The sequence below is a fragment of the Arvicanthis niloticus genome, chromosome 6, assembly GCF_011762505.2.
Source record: "Arvicanthis niloticus isolate mArvNil1 chromosome 6, mArvNil1.pat.X, whole genome shotgun sequence".
In the NCBI taxonomy this organism is placed as follows: Eukaryota; Metazoa; Chordata; class Mammalia; order Rodentia; family Muridae; genus Arvicanthis; species Arvicanthis niloticus.
This window is the reverse complement of record NC_047663.1, coordinates 43,498,917-43,521,282: the sequence shown is the minus strand read 5'-3', so window position 1 is coordinate 43,521,282 and position 22,366 is coordinate 43,498,917. Positions and strand designations below refer to the sequence as shown.

Sequence of the window (22,366 nt, the reverse complement as noted above, 5' to 3'; positions counted from 1 at the left end):
GTGTCTATAGGGAAGGCAGGGGTGGGGTGGAGTGGGAGGGGTTTGTGTTAGCTGCTTTTTATCATGACAAAAGTACATGAGAAAATCAGCTTAAAAGAGGCAAGAGGTTTCCAAGGTTTCAGTCCATGGCCCTGTCAATGTGGGCCATGGACAGATGTGAGGCAGCACCATGCTAGGGAATGTGTCCTGGCAGAACTGCTCACCTGGTAGCACAAGCAGAGAGGGGGGAGGGGGAGGGAGAGGGACTAAGAACAAGATACTCCTTGCAAACATTTGGCCCATCTCCCCCATCCAGCCCCTTATGATCACCTCAGTATTGCTGCTAGCTGGGGACCTAAGCCTTTGAGGGATGCTTATGTCCAACCATACTGATCAAGAGAATAACCTCCCCCCACCCCCCCACCCCCCCACTTCCCAGTGCCTTCTGGCCAGTGGCTTTTCCTGGCCTCAGATTCTCAACATCTAAGTGAGTATTTAGGGCATGGTTCAAGCTAGAATCCCTCCTATGATGGAGACCCAGGGCCTGGGAGGGGAAGCTTTGGCAGAGCAGAGGCTGGAGCAAAGACCATCAGCTCAGGAGGAGGGAGTAAGAGCTACAGGGAGGTGGCTTTGTTTTCTACTTCCTCTGACCTCCAGAGGCCACCCCTAAGTGTACTCTCAGCCCTCATCAGAGAAGGGCAGGACTTTGGCTAGGCCTAGAGCCATCTCCATGCACTTAGGTGCCTTACAGCACCCTTAGCCTGGCCAGTCCTGTGCATAATACTTCTGTCAGCCTCTAACCCCTCCCAGGCCCCTCTTTTAGTGGAGGGAATTTAAGAACTGAAGGAGGAGGAGGCTAGCTTAGGGTTAGCAGCCTGATGTTGCAGGTTCTCTTTTCCACATACCTAATGCCAGCCTACCCTCCAGGCTGAACAACCCCAGCCCTGGGAGGCCCAGACTGCCAGGCTGTGGAGCTCTGGCTAAATTTTGGGAATTCTATTTGTATATGTATGTATCTCCATGTGTAGGCGGGGTACATGTCTGTAAAGGACAAAGGTCAACACTTGATGTCGTCCTCAATCATTCTTTACCTGACTCTGCCCCCGTCCCACCACTCTGCAATTACAGATGCACACTACATTACCTAGCCCCTGCATGGTGGCTTACAGCTGCTAACTCCATTTCCAGGGCATGCGATGCTCTCTGGGATACACGTGCAGACAAAACACCCATACACATAACATAAACAACTATTTTTTAAAAATCTTAGGTCCTCTTGCTTGAGTGGCAAACACTGTACTGACTGAGCTGTCTCCAGACCCTTCAACTGAGAACTTTTTTGCATGCATGTATGTGCTGTGTGTGTACTGTGTGTGTTCATATGTGGGTATGCAGATATGCATGCGTGTGGAGGCCAGAGGCTGACAACAGGTGTCTTCTTCAGTTGCTTTCCACTTTACTTACTGATGGAGTGTCTCTGGGTGAGCCAAGAGCTTGCTGATTCGACTAATCTAGCTAGCCAGCTTGCCTTGGAGACCCCCCTGTCTCCATGTTCCACAAACTGGGAGGCTGACCTCCATGCTTAGCATGTATGTGGGTACTGGGAATCAGAACTCCAGGCTTCATGTTTGTGTGGTACTTTATCCACCGAGCTGCCTCAGGTCTCCTGCTCAAGATTTTGGAAGAGGTAGATTCTCAACACTGGTGGATGAGGGGCCAGGAGAAGGAGGGGGCAAGAGGACGAATGCTTGGCTGTGGCCTGGGAGTGAGGGTGTCATCACTCACCTGGAGGATCCAGGTTGCCTAAGGGTGAAGCTTATTAGGATATCAAGAGCGCAGGGATACACTGTGGGGTGGCACACATGTCCTGGAAACAATGACCAAGAGACAGAAAGTTGGGTCCTGAGACTAGGAAGGGAATAAAGGCTGGCATTGGTGATTGTTGGAGGTTAGGGGTTCTTCAGGAATTGCAAAATCTGTGTGGTAGCTGCGATAATACAGTCTGATTATAAGGTCCTCAACTGACATGGGAAAGAGTCAGTGAGAAGAGGAATATAGTGAGAATTTTGGTTTCTTAAAAAACAAAAACAAACAAACAAAAAAAAAACCGCCGGGCGGTGGTGGCGCACGCCTTTAATCCCAGCACTTGGGAGGCAGAGGCAGGCAAATTTCTGAGTTTGAGGCCAGCCTGGTCTACAGAGTGAGTTCCAGGATAGCCAGGGCTACACGGAGAAACCCTGTCTCAGAAAAACAAAAAAAACCAAAAAACACAAAAATAGAAATGTGGTTTTATTTTAATCCCAGGTGTGGGGATGTGAGGCTGCTTCAGATTGTCCACAGTGGCTGACTATGATTTGGCTCATGCTTGCACAGGGGTGTGGTTTTGCCAGCTGCAGATAGTTTCTCAATTGAGTGACATTTGGAATTCTGGGGACTTCAGAGGGTATATAAATGCTAGGGCCCCGAGAGGTAGGGTGGGTTGTTGATTGCTATTGGTTGTGGTTTGTTATGTAGTTGTGCACAAAGAATAAACAACAAGAAGAAATTAGATATCTTTTTTTTTTTTTTTTTTTTTTTTTTTTTTTGGTTTTTCGAGACAGGGTTTCTCTGTGTGTAGCCCTGGCTGTCCTGGAACTCACTCTGTAGACCAGGCTGGCCTCAAACTCAGAAATCCACCTGCCTCTGCCTCCCAAGTGCTGGGATTAAAGGCGTGCGCCACCACTGCCCTGCAAAATTAGATATCCTGACAGATAATCTCACTGAAGTAAACCAGTCTTTTTTTAGTTTTGAGTCTTTAGGGATGTGGTGAGGACTCTATTACTGGGTAGAGCAGGAAACCCAGACATTGCAGGGACCCTCACACTGGTCACCCACCTGGGCTGACCTTCAGGGTGTATGTTGGGACTGCCAGCCCGGGCGTTAGAACAAGGAAACGTCTTATCCAGTTGGTGAAGAACAGATGTCCAAGGCTCAACTGCTTTCCCCTTAGCCTAGCCTCTCCCCTAAGTGTCACCATCCATAAGCACCTAAAGCTTCTTATGCTTTGTTTATTTAAACAGACAGACAGACAGACACATAGCATGAACTCACAGAGATCCTCCTGCCTCTGCCTCCTGAGTGCTGGGATTAAAGGCATGCATAGCAATGCATATATATTAAAATAACCATATATTTTAATTTAATTTTGTTTTACATTATATGAGTATATACCGAGGGTACCAGATGAGTGCTGGGATTAAAGGCATGCATAGCAATGCATATATATTAAAATAACCATATATTTTAATTTAATTTTGTTTTACATTATATGAGTATATACCAAGGGTACCAGATCCCTGGAACTGGAGTTATAGACAGTTGCGAGCTACCATGTAGGTGCTGGAATCTAAACCCAGATTCTCTGCAAGAGCAATTAATGTTCCTAACTGCTGAGCCATCTCTTTTTTTTTTTAATGCATTGTGGACCCCTTTGTTACCAATCTATTAAAGACTATGGACAATATGGATTTTTCATCAACATACATGTTACAATCCTACAACCGTTTGTCTTTAAAATGACATTTATGTGTGTTGCAATGCTTATAATATTCTATGAAGGCATGTTTCTTTTTTTTTATTCTTTTTCTTTTTGTAGAACTAGAACTTGGAACCCAGGTCTTCACAAGCATGAGGCAAGAACTTAACCATTGCCTTCCAACCTCACCCTAAGACCATATTTGTGGTTTATTTTTTCTCCTCTGTTTTTTTTTTTGTTTTTGTTTTTTTTTTTTTTTTTTTTCCTTTTCCTTCAAGATAGGGTTTCTCTGTGTATCCCTGGATGTCCTGGAACTACTATCTCTGATAGTCTAGCTGGCCTCAAATTCAGATCAAAATGATGTAACTTTGTGTCTGTATATGGGTGTGAATGCAGTGTGTGTGTGTGTGTGTGTGTGTGTGTGTAATTGCGTATGTGTGGATGGGTGTGCCTGTATATAGGCCAGAGGGCCCTGCTTTTTTTTTGTCTTATTCCTTTGAGATGAACAGTGCTGTCGGGCACATGTGGCTTTTATGTAGGTGCTTGGATCTGAAATCAGGGCTCCAATGCTCTTCCCCACTGGTTCATCTTTCCAGCTCTTGATGATGTATTTTTTTCTTCCTCCAAGCTTATGGGCCTTTGAATTATTTTCTTCTTGAACTGGTAGCTGAAGCTTGACTTCATGCTCCTGATTCTCCTGCCTCCACACTCCAAGAGCCTAGACTACATATGTGCACTTCTAAGACCCAGTAGTTTGAGATTTTTTGCGGAATCCCTAAACAAAAGGGCTAATTCCCCCCAAAAGTAGAGGGTTTACAAATGCTCTGGCCAGTTCCATCTTAACCAGAAACTGGCCAGCAGGGGGCAGCATAGCAGCAAGAGTGTGGGCTTTGTTTTCAGAACGGAGTTGGGTCCAGTTTTAAAATCTGCTGTGCAGTCTAGGGACGAAGGACCCGGACAATTACACTCAAAGTCCTATCTGGTTTCCACCCACTGCCCTTGCTCAGGCAGCCAGCTCACACATGACATGAGCCCACAGGGACAGATTTGATTGAAGGCCTCCTGGCGATACCTTATCTCCTAGTTTAAGGTATATAGGGTTAAGAGAAAGCTTGTCTGTGCCCCCAGACTTTGTGGTGCCAAGAACAAAGGAAGTAGGTCCCAGAACAGTTTTAGGAATCACTTGTCCTGTGCCTGACGGCCTGGGTGGCAAGATGCAGGCCAACGCTGGCCAAAGCTGGGCACCACATACCCTGGGATTTGGCAGATAACTGTATCCCTCTTCCACTAAGGCAAACAGTTTGTTTTCTTGGGTGTGCCAGCTGGCCATGCCTCTCCCATGTCCTACCCCACCCCAGCTCCTTCCTAGAGACTTGGGAAAGCACTAATGTGAGGTGAGCTTCTGATCTGGGATTATTTGTAGAGCCCTGTAGGCGTTGGCTGGCCTCCAGGCCTGACCCCCAGACTAACTTAAGTCAAAGACCCACATGTGGCTGATCTAGACTCATGTGCATGCTTCTGGAGGAGGAGCTCTAGAACTGCTCCTTACTGGGACAGCCACCCCTACCTATGGGGTGGACTGTAATGGACTCTTGACCTTCCTGAGTTCATCTTCCACCACCACCAGCACAGGTAGCACCAGGTTATGCTCCATCTTGTCACCCATGGAACCCAGGGCCCCAAACAGACTTAGCATCTCTCTCAGGTAGTGACAAGAAGATACACCCTATAAAGGGAAGTGACCTTTTCTTTAAAATAAATAAATAAATAAATAAATAAATAAATAAATAAAGGTGTGTATGCCTACATGTGAATGCAGTGCCCTTAGAGGCCACCAGCATCGGATCCCCTGGACCTGGAATTACAGAGGTTATAAGTAAGGCACTGGGAACTGAACTCAGGTCCTCTGGAAGAGCAGCAAGTGCTCTTAACCACTGAGTCATCTCTCCAGACACAACAGTGACTCTGTCTTGTGCGATTAGGGCCAGCCATGGCAGCATCGGACAGGTGTCAGAAGAAGAGGCATTAGAAGAAGTCACCTTCTTTCTCTGGACAGGCAACCCCAAATTCCCATTTTTTAAGTTTCTCTGACAAGAGGCCTTGCCTGGCTGCTCACCCAGCTTGGTCTAGAGCAGTGGGTCTCAGTCTTCCTAACGCTGTGACCCCCATGTAGTTCCTCATGTTGCGGTGACCCCTGACTGTAAAATTATTTCGTTGCTATTTCAGAATGGTAATTTTGCTACTGTTATGAACTGAAATATAAATATCATCTGATATACAGGGTCTCTGATATATGACCCTTGTGAAAGAGCCATTTGACCAAAAGGGGTCTTAACCCACAGGTTGAGGACCACTGGTCTAGATGCCCTACTAAGGCAGGAGAGATGGCTCAAGCAGTTAAGAGTGCTTGCTGCTGTGCTGGAAATCCTAAGTTTGGTTCCCAGCATCCACCCGGAGGCTCACAACTGCCTGTGACTCCAGCTCCAGGGGATCTAATACCTTCTTTTGGACCAGCACACATAGGCACAGACATACACAGCACATATTTTTCCAATGTGTGCGTGTGCACACACCATATGTACGTATGTATGTATGTATGTATGTATGTATGTATGATATCTTTAAAAGTCCTTCTAGACACCCTGCTTGAGGAGTGAAGGTCCCCAAAATGAAGGCTCAGTAGTTGTAACCATCAGGTGCTTTCTTTATTGTTCCAGGACAGGGGACAGTGGTAGATGACTGAGGGATCTGCCCACCCTCGTGTGAGCTTGGGGACAACCTATGGAGGTACTTGTTGCCCTCAGACCCAGGGAAGGCTGAGGATCCCAGTTGGTGGGTCATGGTGGGCATTTGAGTCAAATCTCAGCTCCACAGACATTCTGCTGGCTCTGTGGGAGTCCCAAGTCTGCTATGCAGGTGTGTGTGTGTGCATCACACACACACCCCATCCTGTAGCAGGCTGCAAACCCTAGTTACCCAGGATGCTTGAGATGTTGACAATATCTAGTAAGCTGGGGCCTAAAGTATATGAACCTCTCTTTGAGAAAGAGTGAGACTTGGCAATCGGGGGGGGGGGGTCCTTTCCTATGGCTGAGACTAAGAGAGGGGGACAAGTTCAAGTTTCTGAGGACAAGAGTTTTTTCCAAACACTTCGTGTTGGATTTGGGCTCAGTTTGGTCCCAGGGTAGATGCTGCCCCTTCTGTGTCACCCTGGAGGTGGTCAGCCAGAGTGTACAGTGAGGATGGATAGATAAATCCTATGAAATAGCTGTCTCCCTAAGGGGTTCACAGGTCACATGGGAGGAGCCCCTGTAGGCTGTAAGGGTGTGAGATGGGAGAATAAATAGAGATTTCTGGGAGAGAACATGACTAGAGTGGGCCAGGCCTATAGAGCACATGGGGATTAGGATGAGATTTGGGGGTGAGCTTTGACCTGTCACACTGGCCCTGAGCTTTGCTACTAAAGCTTTTAGCTCTCAGCTGCCCCAGAAATCAAATCAGACCCCGTGATATTCTAAGGCTTTCTCTGAGTGTAAGGCACATGAAGAGCAGGTGTGTTCACGCTCGAGAGCTGAAGTTCGAGTGAGCCGGCGCTAGGGGGCGCGCTGTTGCTTCGTTTCCGACACTTCCCTCGCTGGGGCCCAGTATGAGGAGTGGGTCCACCAGGTAGCATCCTGGGTGGATCCCCCAGCTTCTGGCTAACAAATAAGTTGGCTAAGTGGCATAGGAGACAGGTAGTGTTTTCCTTCTTTGACCTTTAAGGTGAGCCCGATATGGGCAGCCAGCTAGGCAAAGGCTGGAGCTGACGTTGGGCACAGCTCAAGCCAGAGCCATTGGCTTCGAGCCGGGACTGAGGTACACAGCAGGGCTGGCAGCTGCTGAGGAGGGCGTGGGTTCCAGTTCCACAAAGGCCGAGTAGAGGGTGCTGAGGTGCATGTCTCCCAGAGCACCGGAACCGCTGCTGCCTGGAGGTGCCAGTTCACCTGCCTCATTGCCTGTTTCTGCCAGACAAGGCCCTGGGGGGAAGCAGTGGGTGGCTGGTGGCGGTGGCAACATGGAGGATGATGTCGGGGACGAGGCCACCAGCACGAGGGGGTCCAGGGCCAAGCTGTCATCCTTCAGTTGCTCCCATAGATTTCCTAGTTGGGGAGAGGAAAGAAGCATCATCATTGGCAGGCCACAGAGAGCTAAGCCCAGTCTGACTGCCACCCAAGCTCCTCAGGAGCCTCAGAGAACAGGATTCTGGTTATGTGGACTAGAAGCCTACCCTAGCACCCACTCTGGGACCTCAAATAATCACTGATTTTTTTTTTCTGGGCCTCAGAGTCCAGCTCCGAGGTACCATAGTGTGAAAGTCATAGATGCAAGCAACCCCTATGAAAGGGTCGTTAGAGTCTCCAAAGGGGTTGCGACCCACAGACTGAGAAGCACCGACATAGTTACAAGTAATCTTTGTGCCTTTCTGGGAAAAAGCGGGTACTAGAGATTTGCCCATCTGAAGGTTGCTCTACTTGGAGGCAGCCTAGAGTCCCCCTGAAACTCTTCACTCAGGCTTCTGCCTTGGTTCCCAAAGAAGGTTGATTTGCTGCCTACTGTCTTCCCACAGTGCACCACTGAACCTAGTGAGGTACACAGGCTTGGCTCCTTAGGCCTCCCTTCTCACAGGACCCAAGGTACAGGGACAGAACCAGAGGGACACTAGACTCTGAGGAACAAACAGTGCTATCACTGAGTCCCTCCAGGTCATGTGACCTGCCGCGTGGCAGGCCAGGGACTGGAACATCTGCCTGGAACATCATCACCACAGGGTGGAGAAAGAGACCTGACAATGCTGGCTGCTCCTGGCCACCTCGGTTCAACTCCTTTCTGGCCCAGTGACCTTGAGTGGATTTCTGTGTGTAGTATCGCTCGCTAGGTCCGGATGGGGAGAACATATGTAAAGCTGTTTGCAAGATCCCTGATACTCAGTAGGAGCTTGAGTAGGTATTAATTAAGGGGTTTGTTTGGTTTTGTGATGCTGGAGTACTGAGCCTAACTAAGGCCTGGTGCATGCTGGGCAAACGCTTTACCCCCAGCCACATCTCCAGCCTCCTAATAGAATTTATAGTATCCCACGTCCATAGCCTCCTCTGCAGCTGCCTGTTCTCTGCATCCGCAGCAGATCTGGAATGAAGAGCTATGTGAAGTTATTTCTAATAGTCTAAGGTATAGATCAACAGCCTTCTCCAGACCTCCTCGAATATGTGGCATAGCCTGCCGGCACACTACAATTCAAACAGGAAGGGGCGGGACTTAGAAGGGAAAAGGGTGGGGCTTGGTTGCTTATAGGATGGAGTGGATAAGATGGAGGGAGATGGATAGATTCCCCTCTCTGGGCTTCTAGCCTCAAATCTCTCTAGGACATGCTTAGCTCTAAGGTCTTCCATTCCACAGAAGGTCTGTTTCCTGCAGTGAAAGCTGAATTCTGATGAAATGCAAATGACTTTGGAATGTTCAGCCTCCCAGTCCCTCACAATCAGGTTCACTATGGAACGTCCAGAATTTCCTAGTTTTGTCAGAGATGAGCAGTTTGATGATGAAGCCATCCAGGACATGTTCAGAGTACCAGAAGGAGGAAGATAGGGGAAGAACCTCATGGTCTGGATGGCAGGGAGTAAATGTGTACCTTCAACTCTTCTAGTCATCTGCCTCAGGTGACCAGAAACTCAGGAGCCAGCAGGTGGCAGCCTGGAGACATGAGGAGCTAGACCACACGGCCAAGAGCACCTCTCTAGTCCTGTCCCACCCTTTCTTTCCCTGCTCCCAGCTCACCCTGGAAGTCAAAGTCGGTGAGAGAGGGGTTGATAGCGTCCAGGTCAGTACCAAGGTCTCCATCTGGCAGTAGAGAATCATGCATGGTCCTGGCTGAGGAAGGCTCAGCCAGCAGCTTGGCACCGTGGCTGGGTGGTGTGTGGGCAGGTAGAGGTGAGTCCTGGGGAGTGCCTGGCTGGGCCTGCAGCTCAAGATGCCCATCCGGCTGTGGGAACAATGGCTGCTGGTGTCCAGAAGGGGCCAGGCTGGGAGAAAGGTGTGGATAGGTCTGCCCATAGCAGGAGGGTGCATGACCACCCAGTAGGTCCTGCAGGGGGTTCTTTCCAGGCATGGGGCCTGGAGCTGGATGCATTGGGTGCAGAGGCTGGGAAAGACCAGCTGAAGGTGCCAGGGGCCGGTTGGGTCCTGGGCCTGCCAGCCCAGGGGGTGGACAGCCCAGCATCGGAGAGCCCAGTTTCTCCCTTTTGTCTCCAATGAGGCTGTCCAGCTCTTCTGCAAAGACCCAAAAGAAAATATCATGAGGCCTCCCTCTTTTGCAGCCTCCCAGCCTGGGACCCTCCTGCAAGCTCCGCTCCTCTCCATTCTGGTACACCGGTCTCTGGGCCTTTCTCACACAGGCCTGCGAGCCTCACCTGGTTTGGCCATGCTTTTGCGCACAGCAATGGGGTCTTTCCTCTTCCACTTCTGTAGCTCTTCCTGCATCTTGTCGATTTTGGAAGGATTGAGGGCCCACAGACAGCCTTTTCGAGAGGAACTTCCAGATTTATTCTCCACCTTCTCAAAGCACTTGTTGAGAGACAGGTTATGGCGAACAGAATTCTTCCAGCCATCAGGTGCAGTCTGCCAGAGCAGAGCAAAAATCCAGGTTGGGTTCAGGCAGCAAGAAATGGGTCTAGGTCTGGGGGTTCTAGAACATTCCTTCACCAATTCTATACATAGAATTTCTACACACTCTGGTTTGATGTCCTCAGCTCCAAAAACATGCTTAGAACCCTTTAGCTGTGGGGAAGGATTGGACAGAATCCTTGATCGTAAGTTAGTTTTTTAACTAAAATCTAAAAGCTGCTGTTACCCTACCTAGCTCTTAGTCTAGATCCTTCAGAGGACTGTGATCCTTTGTATATTTATTATGCACTTTATGTGTACATGTGGGTGCCTGTGTGTATATCTATGTACCACATGCATATAGGAGCCTGTCAAAGAGGGCACTGAATCTCCTGGAACTGGAGTTACAGATCGTTTGTAAGCCACCATGTGGGGCTGGGAACAGAACTCCAGTCCTCTGCAGGAGCAGCCAATGCTCTTAACCACTGCCCCATCTCTCCAGTGTTCTTTTGTTTGTTCTGTTTTGTGGGGTTTTTTTGTTTTTTTGTTTTTTGTTTTGTTTTTGTTTGTTTGTTTGTTTTTTTGAGATGAGGTTTCTCTGTGTAGCCCTGGCTATCCTGGAACTTCAATTGTGGACCAGTCTAACCTCAAATTCAGAGATCCCCCTGCCTCTGCCTCCCGAGTGCTGAGATTAAAGGTGTGTACTACCCCTAGCTTTCTTCAATACTTGTTAACCCCCACTCCTTTTGGAGATGGGACCTCACTTGTAGTCCAGTCTGACCTCAAGCTCACAGTAAGATGCTCAGAGTCTCTTGAGTGCTGAGATTGCAGACATGAGTCACGATGTCCAACTTGTGATCTCTCTTTAAATGCCACTGAGGTATTTACCCATTGATAAATCGGTCTGTGTACCCATTGATGCAGGATGTGTCCACGGGGCCTCCCTTGTAGAAAGGGGAAGATCACTATTTTTAAAGTCTTTGGGGCCACCTTTAAAGGGAGGACAGCATAATGCCCCTCCTCTGGGTCCACCTGGGCAGAAAAGGGTTGGTGAGTAGGTGGGAGTTAGCACACCTGCTGCCTCTATGTTTGATGGCAGATGTGGTGTTGGTAGAGACAGGGGTAGTCGTATGTGGCTGAATGTGCACCCAGTCCTTAGACATCTCTCCGTGTGAGTGGCATCTCCTACCATAGGTCTCTGAACTCCTGAGTGATGATAGCTATGTGTGAGAAAGTGTCTCAGAGTACGTGTGTATCCATGATTGAGTGTGTGGGTGTGAGTTCGCATGAGTGTGCCCTGGAGGTGTGCCCTGGTGGGGAGGCCAGCCCTCAGGCAGGGGGTGCTCGTGCCAACAGAATAAACACCCATTAGGAGGCCTGGTCATGCCACCAGTGCAGTAATTGTGCCCAAGGAGGGTTGTAAAAACCATTAAGCTGACTCAGTTGGGTGAGAGGCGGTGGCAGGGATGGTGGTGGAGGGGCATGGGCCTCCTGTCCCACATATCTGGCTCAGTTGCAGGCTCTGTGACCACCCTGAGCCCAACATAGGCTGACTGTGGATAGAGCTACCTCTCCAGCTGATGGAACTTCCTGGAGCCCTTACTCCCTGGTTCCTCTGCTTTCAGCCCCTCTTTCTGGTTAATGAGAGATGGCCACGCCCTCCTAGCTCATTTGCCTCAGGGAGCAGCCAAGCTGAATCACGCCTAGCAGAACCGGGCCCTGGGTCCTGATGCCAGTCTCACAAGAGTTGCTGGTAGCAGCTGCTGGAGTCTTTCTTGGGGACAGCTAACCTGTCATGGGGCTGGTCCTGATGACCCCCAAGGTTCATCAGGGGTTACCAGGAGGATCTTGAGCTACTGGACCTTCTTAAACTCCCACCGCTGTCTCTACTAATAGTCAAAGCTCTATCGCCCCATGAGCAGACTTAATGAGCACTGGGAACTTTTATGGTCCCATAAATGTGTGACTTCGGGATGCCAGGGCAGCCCCCACCGCAGCCACTTCCTGTTTGGAAGAGGGATGGTCAGCACTAACAATTATGCACAGTGGCCGGACACTTCCTCAGCCCCCTGACTCATGGGCCTATGGGACGCCCACAGCAGCTGCCTTCAGTATGAGTACTGTCCACTCCAGGGTCCACTGTGTCCTTGCCCTGAAAAATGACCTCCAGATGACGACTGAGAGGTTTAGAGTCTTTGAACTCTCTCTTTAGGAAGGTTTGGAGGGAACCTGTTGGCTTGGAAGGAAGCTAGGTATCAACTGGCCCAAACTGACATGTTACAGAGGGGGAAACTGAGGCCCAGAGAAGAAAATGGCTGGCCTTGGATCACACAAGGAAACGATAACCAGGCATGGACTCCAGCTCTATTCCCCAGCTAAGGGCCCTGCCTAGGTCATCTCATGAGGCCTGCCTTGCCAATAGGGCTGGTCGGATCCTTACACAGTCTCTCTGAAGTCAAATGTAAACTCTGGCATGAAGGGGGTGATGCAACCGGCTAAGAAAAACAACCTAACCAAAAAAGCTGTCAGACCTCTTCACTCTTCAGCCCCATAAAACAGGGATTACACGGCTCCCAGGAAAAATAATTAAGTCAGGAAGATGAGATGCAGGGAGGGGCTGGGGGTAAGGCCAGGAGTGGGCAGGGAAGAAGGCCCAGAGGAGAGGGAGGGGCCTCTCCTCCCTTTCTCTGTTCAGTTCTTGGAGGACTTTGCCTTTGCTGCCGCCTTAGGAGGGGGGAGTGTCTATCTCTACCTGGAGATTCTGGGGTTCAGGAGCAGCCTATACAGATTATGATGTTTGTCCCACCTAGAACCTCAAGTCAGTGGACTCTTTCATTCCAGCCAAAGCCATGCTGAAAGATGTTTTTGCCCACTCCCTGCTGGGAGCACGGGAGATGTGAAGCTCTCTGCACACCAGGCAGCAGTCACTCCCAGGCAAGACTATGGTGCAGATACTGCCTACAGAGCTGGCTCTGGATTGCCTGGGCCTCAGTTCCTGTCCTGCCTGGTTAGCAGACGAGACAGTATCCACCAGAGTGTAAGTCCTGGGGACTGTATTTCCCATCAGAAGCTCTCATCTCTCCTGCACCTACCTCAGGAGAAGGACCTGCACAGAGGGTCTTGGGGGAACGTATGTCAAGGATAAGGGGGCTGTGTGTGAACCAAACGTGTTTTTCTTGACCCAACAATTGATCCATCTGCTGTGTGATCTTGGAAGGATAAATCACCCTCTGATATATTTGCTCAACTGGAGAAAAGGGTACATGTCATGTCCCCAGGAGGTTGGACTTCAGCAGGCTCACCCAAGGTACCAGCTTTGCCAAGTCAACCCAGAGACAGACATGACTCCTCAAGATTAGATCAAGGGTCAGGGGTGATATATTCTTACCCACAACTCCTGTGCAGGAATCTTGTAGGAACATTTGAAAATCTACTGTGTGGGACCTCCACTTCATGCCACTATAACTGTTACATACTGAGGAATCTCATGCCTCAGTTTCCCTAGGGTCCCTCTCAATCCTCCTGTCCCAGGGCTTCTGGGAAGAAACTGCTGGGAGTTGCCTGAAGTCTCTTCTGTAGAATAGGAGCCAATGCTGCATATGGGTTTGAGGGAGAACCCATTGGATGCTTGGGACACCCCAAGACTGTGAGCCCCACTTTTGGGTACAAGTGAGACTCGGCATGCCACCTATAGAGGCAGATGTTAATCTCACTCTGGAAAGTGATTGTCACCTTAGTGACCAGCTCCAACTTGGAATTCCTCCAGCCCCATAGCATCCTGACTGAGGCCAGAAATACTTCTATTATTTGCCTTCCTCTCTCAGTCTGGAGGGGTAAAGGGGGGGGGGGATAGGTAGCTGAATTCCGAAACCTGTCAGGACTCACCCCAACCCCTTCTCCAGCTCCTCCCAGCTGCTGTGTAGCCTGGAGCAAGCAGCTTGAGCTCTCTGTTCACAGTCCTCCCCCCAGCCCCCTTTGCTACTGAGGATGGAACCTGGAGCCTGGTAGATATGAGGCTCTCTCTTTTAGCCATGTGCAGTCCTGAAAATATAGCCCCCTTGGGAGCTTTGCACTTCACCGTGGACATGGGAAGCATCTTAGGGCTAAGCCCTTATTGCTTTCCTGCTGGGCTGGGGGCAAGGAGTGGTTTTTAGACTCACCTTGAAATAAGGGAAGTGCTCTGTCATGAAATTGTAGATTTCACTGACTGGAAGGCTTCCGGTCTTACTGTTCTTAAGGGCCATGAAGATGAGGATGCTGAAAAAGAGAGATCCTAAGAGCCTGGCCCTCTGACCAGGTCTCCATCTTCAGCTCTCCTTGGCCGACAGGTTCTGTGAGGCTGAGCTGAACTCTGCAAGCATTTTGTGGAATCTGGAAAACCAGATTGCTGTCTGACTTCGCCACTAGATGTGTGAGCTTGTTTGAGCCTCTCTGAGCCCATTTCCTTAATTTTGAAATGACAAAAATACAGTAGCTAGCATCCTCAGAGCTGTGGGGGATGAAGGCTTCGCATATATCATTGCAGGGGAGTGACCCTGACCACTCAGCCCTCAGCTCCCAGAGGATGGGAACAAGGCTTCCTGCTGGGTGCCAAGCACTGTTCTGCCCACATTCTCTTAAATAAAACTCCAAATAGCCTGACTTGTCTCCCCATTTGCCTTCCATGCAACCAAACATTTTCTCAGGAAGTAGCAGAGTTGTTTATTGATTTTTTTTTTTTTTTAATGTTGGAAGAGGGGGAATCTCCCACCTAAACTCTAGTACCAGGTACCCAGGATGGGCCCTCACAGGCTCACCCACCCAAGTCTGCAGTATCTACTGAATCCAACCAGACTTAAGACTCCTCAGGGTCAGACAAAAAGTCAAAGGTTATGTAGCTACTACCTACCCACCTGCAGGCATCATTTCTGCAGCATCCTTAGAAGTTACTGGGTAGGATTTCTATCTCCTGCAATAACCTTTACACTGTGAGGATCATGAGACCTTAGTTTCCCCAAGGGCCTTCCTTGCTCCCAGTTCTGCCCCAGTTGTGCTAGGACATGTACCTGTAGGAGTAGATGGGCTTTGGGAAGAGTGGCTGGTGACCGTCAGCGTTGGCCTGGGGTGCAATCCTCTGATAGGGATAGTGAGCCGAGCCCAAGTAGGGCACAGGGTAGCTGCCTCCACCTGGGGAGTACTGTAGAGGCCAAAAGGGACAGAGTGATCACCATGATACCTTCCCAAGTGGGGAGCCCTTCCTCATTCATACATGTCCAGAGAGGAAGCTGAGGTCAGATTCTCCTTCCTGGTCATGGACCCTATATTATACCCAATGGCATGGCTGAGTTATGGGCAGTGGGCCGGACATTTTGGGCTTGGGTAGAGAGCCACGCTCCAAAACTCAAAGCTGTCTTCCTCTAGCTCTTGCTTCCTAGTCTTTGAGGTACCCTGGTTACCATAGTGATGGGATGGTGAAAAGCCCATAATTCTGCACTTTCCAGGCAGGCATTCCAGGCCTCCTCCTGTTCCTCTTTCGGAGCAATGGGCCGGAAGTGGGATGTCCAGCCTGGGTGTGTTCTAGGCATGGCCACCTTTACGAGTTTCAGTGGCTCTTTGAAAGAGCAGGTCATGATGGTGGGCAGGTGGGGGTAGGAGGTAGTTTTACACAGTGAAGGGAGTGGCTGCGGTGCCAGGAATGGTGTTTTATGGGGGCTGGGGGTTGGAGACTCTGACTCCCCCAGCTGCTCCAGGCTGAAGTGTTCTTTCCAGGTCACCGAAAGACACTTAGTGCCTGAGTCACCCTCTCTCTGGGCTCCATAAAGCCCTGGGTGCGGCCATCTTGTTCAAGGATGTTGAAGACTGCAGAGGGCTTCAAAGCAGGGCTGGGCATAGCTGGGGCACTTAGGGTCTGATCACCTTCATGCTGTGGTGACTTGGTCCCTGATGTAGCAGACTGCCTTAGGGACACCCTCTAGCCTGAGTCAGACCAGAAACCTCAGAAAAGCTTAGGCCTTTGCAGCTAGGCCTTTTCTAAAACGGAGGATGTCACCTCCTGTCATAAGTCTCTTTGCCCCTCTCTGTCACTTGTATCCACAACAGGCAACCTGATCCCCACCTCCCCCCACCAGCCTGCCTCCTGGCTTGGCCAGGATCAGGGCCAATGCCAGAGCGGGAGTAGAACCTGCTCCACAGGCAGGGCCTGTCTGAGTGCCAGGCTGCAGGTGGATGGAGCTGGGCGCTGGGCAGCCACTTGCTCTGTCTTGCCCGGTGACTCCAAGAGAGCTGCCTGGCTCTGGGGCTTTTTTCTGTCTCTTTTCAAAAATCCTCCATCCCTTGCCAGTGTGGGGCAATTATATCATCTCATCCATTCTGGAGAGGTTGAACTGGACAGTGGGGTAGGGAAGGGCAAGGATGGTAAAGACTATAGGGAGGACCCCAGCCTCCACTTGTGCCCACCACTCTCGGCCTTAGGGAAATGTAAGGACAAGGTCACACAGCAAGGTGTGACCTAGATGAGAGCCTTTGTTTCCTTCCCTGCTCAGCCAGTGTGTCATACCACACACCCCTTCCCTCTCTGCTCCTGTCTGTCTAGGATGCTTTGCTTCTCCTCCCCTCCCTCTTTGGTTCACATCACGACTCTGCCTCAGTCTTGGCTGCACTGTTGGAGACTCCTCAGCCTCCACCAAGGGTTCAGAAAAGTCTGTGAGCCCCTAGAAAAGAGAAACAGTTTCTCTTCCCCACTAGCCACTATTCTTCACCTGGGATAGCCCAGCCTGAGGTTCAGGACTCTGATATCTTCACCTGCCTGTCCGAATATATGCACGTACGTATACACAAACACTGCACACAGTGACACCCACTTAGCCTCCTGAGAACTCCAGGAAGTATAGCCACTTGCCTCAGACTTACCTGATGGAAAGCAGGCTGAGAAGAACAGTATATGTGCTGCAAGGGAGGCTGGTAGCAGTACATCCCAGGACCACTGTCCAGAGCTTGTGGCTTGACCTTGACCTCTGACCCCTGTTGGAAAAGAAAGATTTTTTCCCCCCTCCTTCTTTTCTCTTGTCTTGAACCTCACACTAAAAGAATCCTTTCTCTGACCCACTCAAGGCTAACTCTTGTGGGAAGGAACAGAGAACAGAGATGGATAGAGGTTTTCCTGAGGGAAATCAGCAAGTCAGTGGAGGAGCTTGGCTGGAATGGACAGTGTTCCCCACATTCTACCTCACTTCAGGTGACAGGCTAAGCTGGGCCACCAGATAAATGGAGGAGACTTGTCAGTGGTCACATAGACTTGAATGAGACCAGAGATCTCTGAGAGGCCCATGTGAGCCGAGCCCTGAGCAAGGGCGTGTGGCTAGGACATACCTGGCAGATAGACAAGCCAGGATCAGACTACTGTTACTAGGATTCCCACAGGCCTTTGGGAAGCTGACATTTGGGCCCAGAGAGGTGAAAGCTAGCTGTGACCACTTCCTGGGTGTGCCTCAGGGCAGCTGATGCAGAGATTGCCATAATCTCAGGATCTTGGGCCTGGAAGGGCCACAAACACTAAGTCTAACCCCTTCATTTCACAGATGATAGAGCTGCTCCCAAAGAGGGGAAGCTACATGACACCAGTCACACATAGAGTGGACCAGGCAGTTGGGTACAACTTGTCCCCATGGGACCAGGTGGATTTCCGTTTACAGGTTACAGTTGTCCTGGTAAGTCATGAGGCCTCAACCAGAGAGTGTCTGGTCCTGATTCTCAAGATGGACATAGTGGGAACTCTGGAGTGTTGATGGGACCCTGGGAGGAAATCTCCTGGCTGAATGGCTAGGAGCTACACTGAGTGGACAATGGGGGACAACTGCTGGCTTTCTGGGTGCCGAGCTGTAGCTTCTGTCACATTCTAAAAGCTTGAGAAAAAGCAGTCACGGCTCCAGAAACAGCAGAGCATCCTGTCTTGGCCACACCTGACACACCTGATATTTATCTGGTTTCCCCCTCTTCCTTCCTGAGAGGAGTGGCTAAGCACTGGAATGGGCCTATTTGGAAGCAGGAGGTGAAGAGAGCTGGTGGACCCCTAGGGGAGGCAGAGTCCAGGCTGAGTTATTACACTGGGGTGCCTTGGGATCAGAGATAGGGAGAGGGGCAAACCCCACTTTGCTTCCCAAAGCCACACTCCTGAGACAGGAATCCTTCACATGACTTTCCCCACCAGGCTCAGAGTGACTTGCCCGAGGTCACAGGGCTTGCAGGTCTGGCTTCGGAAGTGCTAGTCCACCTTGTGAGGTATTCCCAAGTCACTTATCTATAGAAGCCTGCTCTGGCCATAGAATAGGTCCAGGAGCTACCTGTAATTCCAGCACCAGCGACACTGAAGCAGGGGAATCTCTAGTTCATGGACAGCCTTAGGCAACATAGCTATTTTCTGTCTCACACACGCAAATAAATAAAAGTGGGGTCTGGAAGGGGCCTGAAGCTACTAGTGAAATCCGAAGCCCATATTTGGTGGGGTTTTAGTTCTGATGCTTAACCCAGAACCTTCTCTCTCTGGAATGTGTTTTTCCTCCTCACATTTGCATAGGGGTGTGTTGGTCTGGCTTGGCATTCTTGACACTTAAATAAACAGAAAAGTCACCCTCTGGAATCTTGACTCAGCAGCCTCTGGGAAGCTGCCAGAGCCCTTCCCTGATGTCCTCCCCCATCTGCCCCCTTCATGCCTGCCAGGCTAGCATCCCCCTTCCCAGGGGACCAGCATGGAACCAGGAGGCCCCTACCCTCTGTGCTTGCTGCCTTCTATGGAGCTCTGATTTTGAGATGGGGTCTTCATACATAGTCAGGGAGAGACTGGCCTCTGTCTCAAGCAATCCTTCTGCCTCAGCCTCCAGAGTACTAGAGTGGCTACCACACAGAGTACAAAGCCATGTGCTACCACGCCTAGCTTTGAGGATTCTTTCTAGGCAGCCAGGAGAGAGGAGGTGGGAGGCTCTTGGCCACTGGTACTCACCAGAATTTGGTTGTGTTCCTGGTTGGGGTAAGGGAGTCCATTGCACCAAGCCTCTGCTGGGAAGCTAGGCAGGAAGGCCTCAGCGTCCCCCACATCCACAGGGATCTCCTCAAAGGCTTCCAGTGCCCCCTGAGTCTTAAAGGAGTGTCCATCAAGTGCCATGGCCGTCTGGGCCTCAGAGAAGATGTCCTCTTGGAAGTGCCTCTTGTAGGGGTGGAAAGGCAGGTGGTTGCCTTTGAGGAAGCGCCCTGGGCTGCCTGCTGGGCCCTCCTCAAAGCCAAAGCTGGGATACTTGTCTGAGGGAGAAAGGCGGAAGGAGCCTGGGCCAGGTCCGGCAGTGCAGTGGCCTTGTATCTGCTCTGGGTCTGGAGATGCAATGCTTGGGCTGTGGGGGGGCAGTGAGGGTGTCCTCTCTGGAGGGCCATCAGGCACAAACGACGGGCAGCTGAAGTTGGCATGCTTCTGGGCAGACAGAACAGAGAGAATCTGTAAGTGGAGGTTGGACCAGGGGACCTGCCAGGACCCTATGCTGTACTGAGATAATAGAGTATGGCTAAGCTCACAGGAATTCCGAACTGATGGGAAAGATAAACTGCTCTTGGGATTTTAATCTGACACAAGCATACTTCTCCTAAACTTGCCCCACCCTCTTCAAGGCTGATGGGGTTTCACATCTTGCCTCCAGAAGTAACAAACCAAGGAATGAACAGAGATCTGTGTCTGGGCCCTTCTAGGTCTAGGGTCATCATATTTGTCAGTGTGGAGAGCTACCAGGCTGGTCGTATTCCAGGCTTAGGTTCCAGGTACTTACGTTCTGTGGGGCAGGGGAGCCTGGGAGGCCCGGAGCCTGCATGAGGTCCCCTTGGGGTTCGCCCTCCAGTCGGGTGGAGCCTGGAAGTGTGACGTCAGATTGCGGAGGGAGTAGTGACACCATCACCCAGTCCTGGCCTCGAAGAAAGCCAGCTACGATGAGAATGAGGACCAACGTCTAGGCATGGCCAACCCCAGGCCCACCACCTTCATTCCTACCATTTCCCTAGACTGGGATCCTGTCTGCAGCTAGCCATCTGATCAGGGAGACAGGGAGAGAAGAGAAGAGAAGAGATGACAGACAGACAGACAGACAGACAGACAGACAGACAGATGATAGATAGCCATGGTGGAACATTGTTACATACATGCTGGTAGGCAAATGCTGAAGAGGATGAGACAGGAGAATCATGAGAGAGAAATGAACCAGATAGGATACTCAGAGGAGAGGTCCTGCCTGGTTTCAAGCTTTTCTGGTCAGTGAGTGACCTGGTCAGTCAGTGAGTCAGTGAGCTCCTGCTTCCCAGGGAGCCCTGGCTGCTAGGTTCTCTATGTCTATGCTAGGTGACCTTATCAGTTGCTGGGTAGGCCCAGAGAGGAGGAGGAGCCAGAAGATGTATCATGCCTAGGCTTCATGGGACAGCAATTCCAATGATATAGAGGGTAGCCCTGTGGGATGATCAAGGGGCCTTGCTGGTAGGGCCTGTGGGCTGTCTGGTAAGTGTTGTTTTTACCTCCATCAAGCTGTTATCTGTGACTAGTGACTACATGCCAAGCACTTCTCTTTTCCTTATCCCCTCTCTTCTTCCTCCCTTCCTGCTCTGTGTGGGATCGAACCCATTGCCTCCCAAGATGCTCCCCAGCTCCCATCCCTGCCCTCTTTCTGAACTCTTCAGCTTGAAAGCCTATGAAACGCTGAGGCTTGGACTAGATCTGAGGGCTGACCCCTTCTGAACTGTTACAGAGCCCTGACCCAGCACCACAGGGCAGCTGGGAGGCCTTGGGGCTCAGCGCCAGGCAAGGCTGGCTGTCCATCCCAGGCTGTGTCAGCAGAGCCCTCTGCACTTCCACAGAAGCATCTGCAAACAAGATGAGTGACAGAACCTCGCACAGGGCGCTGAGAGTGAAATGAAATCATGCAGAGAAAGCTCGGAGCACAGCACAAGCACACCAGGGCTTGATCCTCGCCAGGTCTCATTATTAATAATAGTGTTATTCCTGGGGCTCTTCCATGATCAGCAACAGCCTTTGAACTCACGCCCCCGAGTTCATCTCTGATAGCAGCCATTGTTTCCTGAGGAACTGCTCTGTACTGACTACTTTGGATGGTTTTCCATACACTGAAGGTGACCTTAGGTTCCTTCTTTCTCTACCTCCCAGGTGCTGGGATTACAGACATGCACCTTTGCGCTCAGTTTTGTGTTCAAATCCAGGGCTTCCTGCGTGATGGACAGTTGCGTTATTGAGTGAGTAATATCTGTAGCCCCTATTGTTTTTAATATAGGTTCTTACCATATAGTCTATACTGGTCTGGAACTCACTATGTAGGCCAGGCTAACCTTGAACTATTGGCAGCCCTCTGCCTCTATTGACAGTCGATTGACCTCAACCTCCCAAGGGTTGGCTTGTAAGTGTGAGCCACCATGCTCAAGTTCATTGCTTTGCTTTGAGGATGGCATATTATTAATCCAGTCTTTCAAATGAGAGAACTGAGGCCCTGAGGGATTCTGTGACTTTCCCAGTCTTACAGCCAACCCTTGACCGCCAGAACCTGAACTAAGCTTTGGCTAACTTCTCTCCCCACTACTAAATTTGATGGCGGAATGTTATGGGAGCTAAACAGAAAGACAAATCAGAGATTTACACTTGTGCCTTCTACCCAAGACCCCTCTAGTAGCAGCAGGGTAGCAGTGCAGTTCTGGGAAATCTGGGAGAGAGGGCAGGCCTCATCTTTCTGAGCTTGGCTTTAGTCAGCAGTTGACACATCTTTGATGAATTAGCCATCTCCAGAGAGGCTAATGATGTCAAAGAGGGAAGGGAACCTGTCCAGAGTCCCACATAGGATTAGGCTGGGAGGTGGCTGGTGGCTGAAGTGTAGATGGGTTTGAGGGTGGGGAGATTCTCTCCCACCCCTCAAAGAGTCCCTACCACCCCTTCTCTATATCCCTGCGCAGGCTCTCTCTCAGCAATGCTAAATGTGGCGTGACCGGGAAGCGTAGAGCTGGCTGTAACTGGACACTTCAAGGGAGCAGGCAGGGGTGAGGACACCCCATCTCTGGCTTTGCATGACTGCCTGCCCTGGCCCCTGTTCCCTGGACAGCTCGGGCCTGCCTGCCATGCCTCACCCTGAGCTGCCTTTCCCAGAGGAGGTGGTGTCGTGTGAACCTGGCACCATCCAAATACAGTCTCATGTCCCTCCAGGTGTGAGGCTGGGGCCTTTTCCTCCCCATCTT

At 50.6% G+C, this 22,366-nt stretch overlaps 1 protein-coding gene across 2 annotated transcripts; it reads right to left on the bottom strand.

Moving 5' to 3' along the window:
• Window positions 1-6,199: 6,199 nt before the first annotated feature.
• On the bottom strand, window positions 6,200-20,310 carry Foxn1 (forkhead box N1). 2 transcript variants are annotated; one of them, XM_034507293.2, is made up of 8 exons: window positions 19,915-20,310; window positions 19,104-19,565; window positions 17,018-17,128; window positions 15,175-15,305; window positions 14,290-14,386; window positions 9,937-10,144; window positions 9,305-9,796; window positions 6,200-7,632 (listed from the first exon to the last, which is right to left on the bottom strand). In XM_034507293.2, the coding sequence occupies exons 1-8, from the start codon at window positions 20,035-20,037 to the stop codon at window positions 7,313-7,315; spliced, it is 1,944 nt and encodes a 647-aa protein (XP_034363184.1). In that variant the 5' UTR covers window positions 20,038-20,310; the 3' UTR covers window positions 6,200-7,312. The 2 variants fall into 2 exon arrangements, with proteins under 2 accessions (XP_034363184.1, XP_034363185.1); XM_034507294.2 differs by having other exon boundaries at window positions 19,104-19,562.
• Between the last annotated feature and the right edge of the window lie 2,056 nt (window positions 20,311-22,366).

Excerpts from the sequence above, each read along its gene's own strand:
- Foxn1 (XM_034507293.2), bottom strand. The coding sequence starts at position 20,037 with ATGGTGTCACTACTCCCTCCGCAATCTGACGTCACACTTCCAGGCTCC. Across the intron at positions 14,387-15,174 it reads AAGCCCATCTACTCCTACAG|CATCCTCATCTTCATGGCCC; the intron begins GTACATGTCCTA and ends TCTCTTTTTCAG. Across the intron at positions 9,797-9,936 it reads CAAAAGCATGGCCAAACCAG|AAGAGCTGGACAGCCTCATT; the intron begins GTGAGGCTCGCA and ends GGGTCTTTGCAG.